This window comes from Protobothrops mucrosquamatus, unplaced genomic scaffold (genome assembly GCF_001527695.2).
Source record: "Protobothrops mucrosquamatus isolate PMUCROS unplaced genomic scaffold, P.Mucros_1.0 scaffold439, whole genome shotgun sequence".
NCBI lineage: Eukaryota > Metazoa > Chordata > Lepidosauria > Squamata > Viperidae > Protobothrops > Protobothrops mucrosquamatus.
The window spans coordinates 319,120-330,907 of NW_015386763.1; the positions used below are offsets into that span (position 1 = coordinate 319,120).

At 38.0% G+C, this 11,788-nt stretch overlaps 1 protein-coding gene across 1 annotated transcript in view; it reads left to right on the forward strand.

Annotated features, from left to right (window-relative positions):
* Positions 1-8,328, forward strand: part of ATP6V1C1 (ATPase H+ transporting V1 subunit C1) — a 17,125-nt gene extending 8,797 nt beyond the window's left edge. Inside the window, exons 7-12 of the mRNA XM_015816371.2 lie at positions 1,570-1,638; positions 3,142-3,234; positions 3,319-3,412; positions 5,919-6,016; positions 6,726-6,852; positions 7,730-8,328. Coding sequence (XP_015671857.1) covers positions 1,570-1,638; positions 3,142-3,234; positions 3,319-3,412; positions 5,919-6,016; positions 6,726-6,852; positions 7,730-7,825 — 577 coding nt within the window. The 3' untranslated portion in view covers positions 7,826-8,328. The remainder of the gene's footprint in view (positions 1-1,569; positions 1,639-3,141; positions 3,235-3,318; positions 3,413-5,918; positions 6,017-6,725; positions 6,853-7,729) is intronic.
* The last annotated feature ends 3,460 nt before the right edge of the window (positions 8,329-11,788 follow it).

The window sequence follows — 11,788 nt, forward strand, 5'->3', positions numbered from 1 at the left end:
AAGTCAATATTATTTTTCCTAATGCCTGTGCCTTGTGACTTATTGCCAGCTTCCTCATTGACTTTGTTGGAAGCCAGCTGTGAAAGTTGCAAATGGTGATTGTGTGATCATAGAGATGAGGTGTACATCTTAAGTTCAGGGATCAGTCATAATCCTACTTCCCCAATATTGTCGTAAATTGGAACAATTGCTAAACAGGCCGGTCATTAACCAAGGACTACCTGTAATTAATCATATAGTCCCATGTAAATTGAAATTGTTATTATAATAAAATATACACCCTTAAATAAGTCAAGTAAAATCACTTCAAGGTGCGATTTCACTTATTGAGTTGCTTGATTTGTTTAACTGCTAGTTTGTAGAATTTACCAAAATCAGTCTGAATTTTGCTTCTTAGAATTTTATTATCTTTGCCTAACTCTGCATCCTATCTAGTAATTTTAGTAAAATGTTGTTGTTGTTGTTGTTAATTGCAAAGTCGTGTCCGACCCATCGCGACCCCACGGACAACGTTCCTCCAGGTCTTCCTGTCCTCTACCATCTTCTGGAGACCATTTGAGTTCACGCCTACTGCTTCAGTGACTCCATCCAACCACCTCATTCTCTGTCGTCCCCTTCTTCTATTGCCCTCAATCTTTCCCAGCATCAGGCTCTTCTCCAGTGAGTCCTTCCTTCTCATTAGGTGGCCAAAGTATTTGAGTTTCAACTTCAGGATCTGGCCTTCTAAAGAGCAGTCAGGGTTGATCTCTTCTAGGACTGACCGGTTTGAACGCCTTGCAGTCCAAGGGACTCGCAGGAGTCTTCTCCAACACCATAGTTCAAAGGCCTCCATTCTTTGTCGCTCAGCCTTTCTTATGGTCCAACTTTCACATCCATACATTGCAACTGGGAAAACCATGGCCTTGACTTTACGCACTTTTGTTTTCTTTGTAATAATACTGTAATCAAAGTAAATTGTACTAGTGTTCTAGCAGAATTGTTAGAAAAATACTAATGGTGTTAATTTTTTAAAACAAATTGAAAATTTCTAGTAAAAGTAGTGTTACTTTAGAAAAAACACATTTTAAAGCTAATAAGAAACCCAGGCAGAAACAAGATATTGCATATCATATTTTTAAGCCACAAAATAGCTGTTGATATAATTATTAGTGCATATTTAATTTAAAAATTTGAATGTAAGTAGAAAAAGAAAGGTTTTCATTTAGAATATTACATTGGCGTGTATCTATAGCAAGACAAATCAAGGAGCATGAAAGTATAGTCTTTCTATATATAAGTAACAAATGAAAGTATTTCCTATTCCTGCAAGCTCTTTTAGCACACGAACGCCCTTTCCAAAGGAGGGGCACGTATCAAAACAACAGTCATGCGATTTGATGAACAATTGATGACGTTTTATGGCTGGAAATGAAATCAGACACAGTCTAGATTCTAGAACATGGAAAAAGCAGTCAGCTTTTTGGAAACTCATTAGTATATGCAAAAAGTTATAAATACAGTGGAGTAAAGAACTTGATTCTGTCCTACACACCTATGTTAAGACTGGGAATTATTGCTTTTTCATTTCAGGATAAATCACACTGATTGGATGAAGCAGTATGAAACTTTGACAGATATGATAGTTCCTCGATCCAGCAAGTAATCTTGTTTCACTTTTCATATCCTTTTAATATACTTGATTCTTGGAAATTGGAGTACAAACCAAAATGGACTGAATATATGTTTTAAGGATTCCATGTGTACAGTGATTTAAATATTTCTTCTCCCTAAAAATGTTCCTCTCTGTTATTTGATTTTGAATTGAGTTTTTCTACCCAAACCATCCCCTGCAGAACTGACGCAAGTTCTCTGTATTCAAATATGCTTGTGGGGAGATCTTTTGTTGCCTGTTGATGTGTAACTTGGTCTATGAAATTGATTTGTTTTACCACAGTGCCTCCCCCAGCCATTGTGCTAAACTATGGTTTGTTGAATAAATTATAATCTGAAGTATATATTACACACAAATTACACAAAACCTAAAACAGACAGATATCACATCTTAATGCAGTCCATCAACTTAGTTATGATCTCAATTGTTTTGGATGATAGCAGTCTATCATTTGTCAGAGGGAAGAGGGCATCGATTTATTCTCCACATTCTCCACCTGAGGGCAGGACAAGAAGCAATGGGTGGAAGCTCAGAAGGAGATTCAGTCTGGAAATGAGGGATTTTATGACAGAACATTAAGTGGAACAGCTTGCCTACTAGAGTTATGGGTGCTCCATGGCTGGAGGTTTTCCAAAAAAGATTGATGATGATGATGATGATGATGATGATGATGATAATATTAATAATAATAATAATAATAATAATAATAATAATAATAATAATAATAATAATAATAATAATAATAATAATAAAGTTGGAAGGGACCTTGGAGGTCATCTAGTCCAACCCCCTGCTCAGGCAGGGAACCCTATACCATTTCAGACAAATGGCTGTCCAGTCTCTTCTTAAAAACTTCCAGTGTTGGAGCATTCACCGCTCCTGGAGGCAGGTTGTTCCACTGATTTGTGTGAATGATATGAAGACTCCTGCCTTGGGCAGGGGATTGGACTGCAAGACCTCCAAGATCCTTTCCAACTGCATGATTCTAAATGGCTTAGGTAACATTCTTTATTGGATAAACTGTATTGGTGAAATAGTATTGAATTGCACAGAATTTTGTAAGTGCAGACCAAGAAGAACTCTTATTCTAACCATTTTCCCAAAACAATATCTGTGATTCAATTCATGCTTTTCATTCAATAAATGGGGCTACCAAAAGCACTTCTGTGTTGGACACTTAGATTGGCACTGAGTATTTTCTGACATAATGAAGTTTGTGTAGCCATTGTTTATTGGGAAGAGCGGGCGTCTTGTGTAAAATACACTGTCTATGTTACTTCTGTTAAAAGGATAGTGTAGGTGAACTGCAGTTACTGTTGTCTAATTGAACCATGCTGCCTTAAATCTATTCCTGTAAACTAAATTATACAATATAATACAAAACTCTAAATCCATTTGCCAGTTTTGAATTACAACTTCAGTTTTTATTCCAGTTTGTGGTTTCATTAAAGATTTTTGTCTTATGGGCCCTGGCATCTTTTACTTTGCAGTATTCTTCATGAGGACCAGGATAGTTATCTCTGTAATGTCACTTTATTCAGGAAGGCAGTGGATGAGTTCAAACATAAAGCAAGAGACAACAAGTAAGTGCAACCTTGCTTTGTTTTTTTTTTTGTTAAGGAATAGCTGCACAGCAATTTATAAATTGTACTTCTTTCCCAATGCAGATTTATGGTCCGTGACTTTCAGTATAATGAAGAAGAAATGAAGGCAGACAAAGAAGAAATGAACAGGCTGTCTACTGATAAGAAAAAACAATTTGTAAGTTCAGTGATATTTTTGCATTAAATATGGAGGTAATTTTTCAGAATCTGTATTTTCATTGCTGATTTTCTTTTTAGGCTTTTCATATAAACAAGGTACACCACTGGTTAACAAATACGCTCTGTTCCAGTAATTACTAAGCGTTTAAACACGTTTTTTTAACAAGAAGTATCAAAGTGGCTTTTTTTTCCATCAGGAAATTATATTTGACCTGCAAAAGATAGATTGAATGATGCAAGAGCACCATGGCAGATAAGGAAGTGAGTTCAGATATTAAATGCCAGATGCATTCTTTTCTAAGTGCTAAAATAACATGTAGGTACTGTTTCAGAATAATTATTCATAATCCTTTGTAGTTTGTAATGAATTTTTAGAACAGTTTATTAAATGATGAATCAGTGAATGTCTACGAAAGAATATATTGATAACTAAGAAGCAACTTGACTTTATCACGAATCAAGTCTTCTTTCTCATTTTAAATAGAATTATAGATAAGTAGATAATAAGAATAGTGCTTTTAAGCANCTGCAGCACACTGCTGGCTCATATTTAGGTGATTGTCCACTAGGACTCCGAGGTCCCTCTCACAGTTACTACTATTGAGCAAGGTACCCCCTATACTATACCTGTGCATTTGGTTTTTCTTGCCTAAATGTAGAACCTTACTTTTTTCACCATTGAATTTCATTTTGTTAGATAGCGCCCAGTGTTCAAGTCTGTCCAGATCCTTCTGTATCCTAAGCCTGTCTTCTGGAGTGTTGGCTATTCCTGCCAGCTTGGTGTCATCTGCAAATTTGATGATTTCCCCATCTATCCCCTCGTCCAGATCGTTGATGAAGATGTTGAAGAGCACTGGCCTTAGCGTTTTTCCATAGGCTAAGGGCTTGTGCTTCCTGTGCACATCTGCACGTCCTTGGAAATGTCAGGGTGTGGCTTAATGAGGCAAACAGCTAAAACACTTGTGTGGACTCTTGTGAATAAATGAATAAATAATTGAGGAAGTAATGAAGAAGCCCATGTTATCTCAGGTTTCAACTTTTAGAATCTTTTGGGAAAAGGCATGAGCTGAACTGAGCCTTGGGGAGGTGGGGGTGGAAAGCATTCTGCCTAGCTGTGGCTGCTTTTCCCAAATGCAGTCAACAACCTCAAATTCATTTTCTCACAACAGTTTCCTCACAACATAGAATATATTACTATCGGGAAACCCAGTAATAGCGTATGGATATGAGAGCTGGTACGCTCCCACAGAGTGGGTCTCCTCAGGGTGCCGTCAGCCAGACAGTGCCGGCTGGCGACTCCCAGGGGGAGGGCCTTCTCGGTGGGAGCTCCCACCCTCTGGAATGAACTGCCCCCAGAGATCCGGGTGATCCCGGATCTCCCTTCCTTCCGCCGCGCCCTTAAGACATGGCTATTTCAACAAGCAGGACTGGCCTAGGGGGGGATTTTTAGTGGGGTTTTAAAAACAATTTTAAATTGACACAGGCCAAATCAAATATTTCATTTTAATTATGCTTTTAAATTGGGGTATTTCTGTATTTGTTTTTATCAGGCTGTCAGCCGCCCTGAGTCCGTAAGGAGAAGGGCGGGGTAAAAATCCAATTATAAAATAAATAAAAAATAAATTATGGAAGGTTGAGCACCGAAGAATTGATGCTTTCAAATTGTGATGTTGGAGAAGACTCCTGAGAGGCCGTTGGACTGCAAGGAGATCAAGTCAATCATTCCTAAAGAAAATGAACCCTTTGGAAGGACAGATACTGAAGCTGAAGCTCAAATACTTTGGCCACCAAACGAGAAGAGAGGACTCATTGGGGAAGTTTAAACTATTTTGCCCAGAGAAATTACAAAATATACTGACTAGGATGTTGAGAATTCTGCAAGTTGAGTCCTTTGAGGAACAGGTGACTTATTTATGCAGAAGGAAAAATTAAAAGGACATATAATAATTTTCAAGTGTTTGAAATATTTTCAGATAGGAGATGGGAATAGATTCCAAAGATGATATCTGAAACCAGTGATCAGAAATTGCAAGAAAATAAATATGTTTTCAGCCAAACATTACAAGAAATGTCCTAACAATTTAGTTGTTTGAAAGATTGACACTTTCACCACTTATCGTGAACCCTAACACTTCTTCATGTGAGATGAATGATATGCTATCACGGATACTTGCATCCTGCGTTGCCAAGAATCTGATTCTGGGTAGAATTACTGCATTCAGTTGAGATGGCGTGATGTTCAGTTTCACTAGTGCTAAAACTGATGCTGCAATTTTTGATGTTATTAAATAATATTTGAGTTCTGAATAATAAAATGGCAAAGTATACATGCTTAAAATATTAAATACATTAACTATGCTTAATTAGTTCAATTATCTTGATAGGTTTCATTATTTGAAAGACGTGCGTAATCACAGTTTTGCGCTTGGACATACACACTTTAATACAATATAAAGTCTTCTAATGTTTATAGTGTCTGCTTGCTTTTCTCTGTTTAATCACAGGGGCCTCTAGTCCGGTGGCTAAAAGTGAATTTCAGTGAAGCTTTTATTGCATGGATTCATGTGAAAGCCCTAAGAGTCTTTGTTGAATCTGTTCTAAGGTATTTATCTTCATTGCCAAATAGAGTTATCTATTCCTTCAGAAATTACACAACGATTTTGTATCTCAGTTTAGTAAATCTTGGTAGATGAACTCCTTTCAAAAATACCAAGTTCCGTAGATGAAATGAATTGTTTAATAAAAGAACTTTGCAAATCACATTTTTATATAAATAAGAATTAAATTATAACATAAGCCCCTCACTACTTGAAATCATACAGCTTCAGGCATAGAATACTGCACTTTAGCATGTCATCCTAACTATCATGTTTTCATTATGCAGCAAAAGATTTAACTTTTATTTCTTTATTTGATTTCTATAGCCACCCCAAAACAAGTGGCTTGGTGGTATCCATCTGGGAGGCATATATCATTTTAAAAGCATTATGTCTGAATTAACCAGTTACATAAGCAGTCTCTAGCGTTTTGGACACCAGGGACCAGTTCCGTGGAAAACCATTTTTATGATACATATGATATAGTGTATATATGATATAGTGCTTCAAAAGAAAATGCATTGAAAATACGTCTTAAATTGAAAGGAGAGAAATTTGAATCCAACACGAAAAAAAATTATGTCAGATATAATGATGTTATGAATGTTCTTCTCTTCATCTCTGCCTCCCCCCACCCAGTTAATTAGGCTTTGCAAAAGAACAATGATTCAATACTATTCAGAAGGTTTAAAAATGACTTTGTCATTTATTTAGGTACGGCTTGCCAGTTAATTTCCAGGCTATGCTCCTTCAGCCCAACAAGAGAACAATGAAGAAATTGAGAGAGGTCCTGTATGATTTGTACAAACACCTTGATAGTAGTGCTGCAGCAATCATTGATGTAAGTAATCTATATCATGATGAGGTTAACTATAGATTTTGCCATAACATGGAGTAGATTTTTTTCTGATTTCATATTGTTGGATGGGATCACAGAATCCAATTCTCTGCCCAGTACAGAAATCCAGATTAAAACATTAAGATAATGTCTGTCTATCTGTTCTGTCCCCGTCCGACCCACACACCCAAACAGCCAGCCGAGGGTTAAAGACTTCTCCAGACACCACTTCACAGATAAGAAACTTGGCAGCAGCTCCGTAGCTGCCTGCCAAGACCTTTTACTCCAAGAACACAGAAACAAAAACAATACACAAGTTTAAAGCCACAGCAAACTACTTCGCCAGAGATTCAGCTTTTGTCCATCACAGAGGTCCAAATGGCCACCACCACCCTTTTATAGCCTGTGGGGTGTGGTCCAGTGACTCAGCTTAATCTCTGGCACGTCTCCTTTTCTGCTGCGCACACTTGTCGCTCCTACGCTGGCGTGGATCCAGCCACAACTTCTCTTCCTCATTATCCGACACACCTGGCTCCTGGCCAATCTCAGAAACACCTGGCTCCTCGCCAGTCTCAGAACCACCCGGCTCCTGGTCAATCTCTTCTCCGTCGGGAGACACCTGGGGCCTTGCCAAAGAGGAGGGTCCTGGAGAGGGAGGCCTGGCCATCTCCTCTCCTTCATGTTCGGAGCCTTCTACCTCCGATAAGAGGGGCTCACAAGACGGAGCCACAACACTATCCTCAAATCCAGCTTCAGGTATAAAAAGATAGTGCTGAGATTGCTTTGATTTGAATTGGGGGGGGATAATTTTTGTATAAGTGATAAAGATGCAATCATTAATTTTGTGGGTAAATTAACCCTATTTTTTTTTAATTTTCAGGCAACCATGGATATTCCAGGTTTGAATCTCAGTCAGCAAGAATACTACCCTTATGTGTACTACAAGATAGACTGCAACTTGCTTGACTTCAAATAGCTTATTTCTGAATCTAGTGATCCTCTCATAGTGTTGATGTACAAGCAAAAAAGGTTGAAGAATGTCGCTCCTAAATCTCTCATAAACCTGTGCTTGCTTCTTTCTCCCTTTGCATAGGAGAATAATCTCCTTGGTGGTCAATCCCTTGATATTTTCTTTTTAAAGAGAAATGTAATTATTGTTTTTAATAGATCAGGTCTGTAATTGTATATTGAGAGAATCAAAAGTGTATTTATAAATAGTCCTTTATTTAAAGGGTAAGAAACAGAAGGAGGTCATTCTGCTTTCATGCCATGCCTCATCAAGACTTTGTTTATACAACGAGATAGTGGGGAAACATGCCATTGTTCAGTGTTTTTCATAGATGTGCTATAAACATTGTAATTGAATTGTGATGTAAAATATGTGCAGACTGATATTCAGTCGATGCTTTCTGATGTTTTAAGTTTACAAGATATTAAGCACTGCATCCACCCAAGAAAATAAAAAACACCTGTACGATTGTCTTGCCTTTGTACTTTGTTCTGAAAGGCCACTATAAAAACATATAGGGAGAGTTGCATGGGATATGAGTCACAAGCAGTCACCTTTGTGGTGGTGATAATGAAACTTATGGCCGCACTTTTCCCCCATAAACTGGATTTAAACATTGTACTAAGGCATGGTTTGTTTCAGTATTGTTCATTAAAGAAATCAGTTTATTCTTTATGCTGAGATATAAATCATGATTTACAAACTGCCATGGCTGACTTCACAGATGTGATATATGCGTGCATACAAAAGCATAAAAATAGGAATCATGAAAAGCTACCATGCAGGGGCCCACATTGACTGTTGATTGGTTGGTCACACTAGCTTTATGCTGAGATAGTAAAGGAGTTGCTGGTCAATTAGGGTACTATGTTTCCAGTGCACCAGGGGGCACCCTTGTGCCATTTTAAACATGATAAATGATATTTCAGGATTTTGTTGCATGAAAAACACAACACTAGAATCTTCCTCATGTTTCTATACCATTCTTTTTCTGCCTTTTGTAGATCAAAGGCTAACAAAAGTGCATTGCTCAACTAAAAGTAGTGCGTAAGAGAATGACGTGCTTTTGCAACATGATGTAGAATGAAAGGTCTGAACTTCCAGAAATGTCAGAAAACTCCAGACATTGTTAAAAGGCAAAATATCTGAATATACTCTGACAATTGCCATAAATACATTACATAGTGAAAATTACTAGCATTAAAGAATCTATTATGAAGTGCAACAAAGGATTAATGGTCTGGTTATGTTGTTCGTCCATCGATTTCGATGAAGACCTTGACATCTTATGGATTATGGGCCATCAACGGTGTGTCCGTAGATGGCTGATAAGACCGATGTTAGCACAGAATGTTCTGCCACATACTGAACAGAGAAATGTAGACACTATTGCTTCAGCATTTGCAGCTCTGGCTTTACGGAGTGCTCGCTTCTCTTGTGCCAAGATTGTCCTTCTGTGTTCATGTCTGGCAACCCTGGTAAACCAGGGTACGCCATGTCGGTCGATCATGCGCCAAAAATTCCCAAGACATGGTGTCGATATCCAGGGACTTGAGAGATGCTTTCAGTGTGTCTTTGTATCGCTTCTTTTGTCCCCCGTGCGATCGCTTTCCTTGAGACAGCTCACCATAGAAGAGCTGTTTAGGGATGCGATGGTCTGACATCCTTACAACATGGCCTGCCCAGCGCATCTGGGCTTTCATCAACAGAGTGTAAACTGATGATAGGCCTGCTCTGGAGAGGACATCTGTATCTGGTATCTTATCCTGCCACCAGATCCTCAGGTATCTTATCCTGCCACCAAGTCATGTGGAAGTAATTCAGTTGCCTAACGTGCCTCCTGTACACTGTCCAGGTCTCACTAGCATACATCAGGGTAGTTAGCACTGCTGCCTGGTAAACTTTAAGCTTAGTAGCAAGTCTTATTCCACGGCGATCCCACACGTTAGTCCGCAGTCTGCCAAATGCAGAACTTGCCTTGGCAATTCTACAGTTGACCTCGATGTCAATTGTCACTGCGCGGGAGAGGGTACTACCAAGATACGTAAATTGGTCCACTGCTTGCAGCTTTTGTCCCTTCACTGTGATGGTAGGCTCTTGGTATTGGGCTTTTGGAACTGGCTAGCAAAATAAAGTGACTGATACATAAGTCTAGTAAATAAAGTTTGAAACTACGCAAAATCCTAAGAAATGAATTTTCTTTTAAAAAGAATACCTGCTACTTAGACTTCTTGTACAGAAAAATCAAAATAATGGTTTGGTGGAACAGTTATATCCTCATTACTCAAATATATGCAATTAAGCATTACATTGTATGCCTTAAGCCTCCTGCCTCAGTATAATATTCCACATGGGTCAGAGCTATATTTCTCCTTAGTAATCTGAGTGTGCTTCTATAAATTATTGCTGTTCTTAATTGTAAGACACACAAATCAATTCTGTGACTTCTGTAACTCTTAATATTTATTTTGGAATGATTGTCTGCAAATCATAGTTTAGTGGGGGCAGCTATGTTCCCTTGGTACAGATGCTTCTTTTTTCCTTAGCAAATACTGTATGCTTGCAAGTGTGCTCACGTGAATGTATGGTTCACCTTTGCATAATCTCTTGGATATAAGATATTTCTTATTTTTATCAGATTGTTTTTTAAATTAAATTTTTATGCTGCCCATTTCCCCTACAAGCTGACTCTGGGTGTTGTTGTTTTTTATTTCTGCAAAGTTTGCTTCAAGGTAACCTGACATTTGGATAGCAATGACAAATATCACTTCGTTAAAGTAGTATTCTGAGTTGCAAGGCAATCTGTTTTACAGTTGATTTCCTATCTATGTGACATATGCTTCATTTTGATGCTATACATAATGCAATGTTTCCATTGCAGCCAGAGCACAAAAACTGATTCTATAATTTTCTGACTTGGAGAAAAGCCATTTCCCTTTTCCTCTTTTAGTTGTTGTTTCTCCTTCCTTGTTCTCTACCTGTCCCACGTTCCTATTTATTTTTGAAAAGCTGCCATTTTAGCAAAGGTTGCTCTTTAGAATTATTCTCTGTTGCCAAGCAACACCATCTTCTGCAGAGCTTAGTATCCATCAGCTGTCAGGGAACAATATCCTCCTTGAGTAATAGTCATTGCAGAGTCTACAATGTCTAATTTGAATACACTGATCTGAATTAAAATGGGGAGTATCTTTGCCATCTGTGGTTAGTCTCCATTTTTCACATTTATTTTCAGCACTTAGAATTCACATCCTCGCTGGTATCTCAAGGCACCTAATGTCCATGAGTAAAATAATCCATGAAAATAATAACCAAGAAAAAAATGGCAGAGAAGATAGGATATTTCTGTTTAAAAGAAAGAAACAATACAACATAAAAAAGAGCAAGATGTATTTGATGGGCGGGGTTTCCACTTGAAACTTCAACTTAGTAGTAAACCCATTATCCAGAAAGGTTCTGTGAAAATGGTGTCCCCTGTGGGAAATATATCAACAAGCAGAGAATACCAATTTAGCAAGGTTCAAAAAAAAAAAAAAAAAAAAGCTAGCCAGTTTATTCCATTTGCTCAGTGGGTCATAAGATCACAGAAATGGAAGAAGAATTCTTTGGCCATGGAGTCCAAGTCCTCACTTCTTGTACCAAAATCCAAATTAAAGCATTCTTGACCAATGGTTGCCTAGCTTCTGCCTGGGTACATTCAACAAAAGAGAACCAGCTATAACCCTCAAAATTGTTGCAGTTGTCAAAAATTCCTACAGTTGGGAATCCCCCCCAACTTTGATCTATGATCTTGTGGGACAGTAAATAACATATCTTAATCTTCTATATGACTTCCTTTCAGGCTTTTTAAAAAAATGCTATCCCTTCTCTGAACTTAACCCTCCTCTCTCAATCTTGCCTTGTAAGACTTTGTTTCCAGTCTCTTTTAAAAAA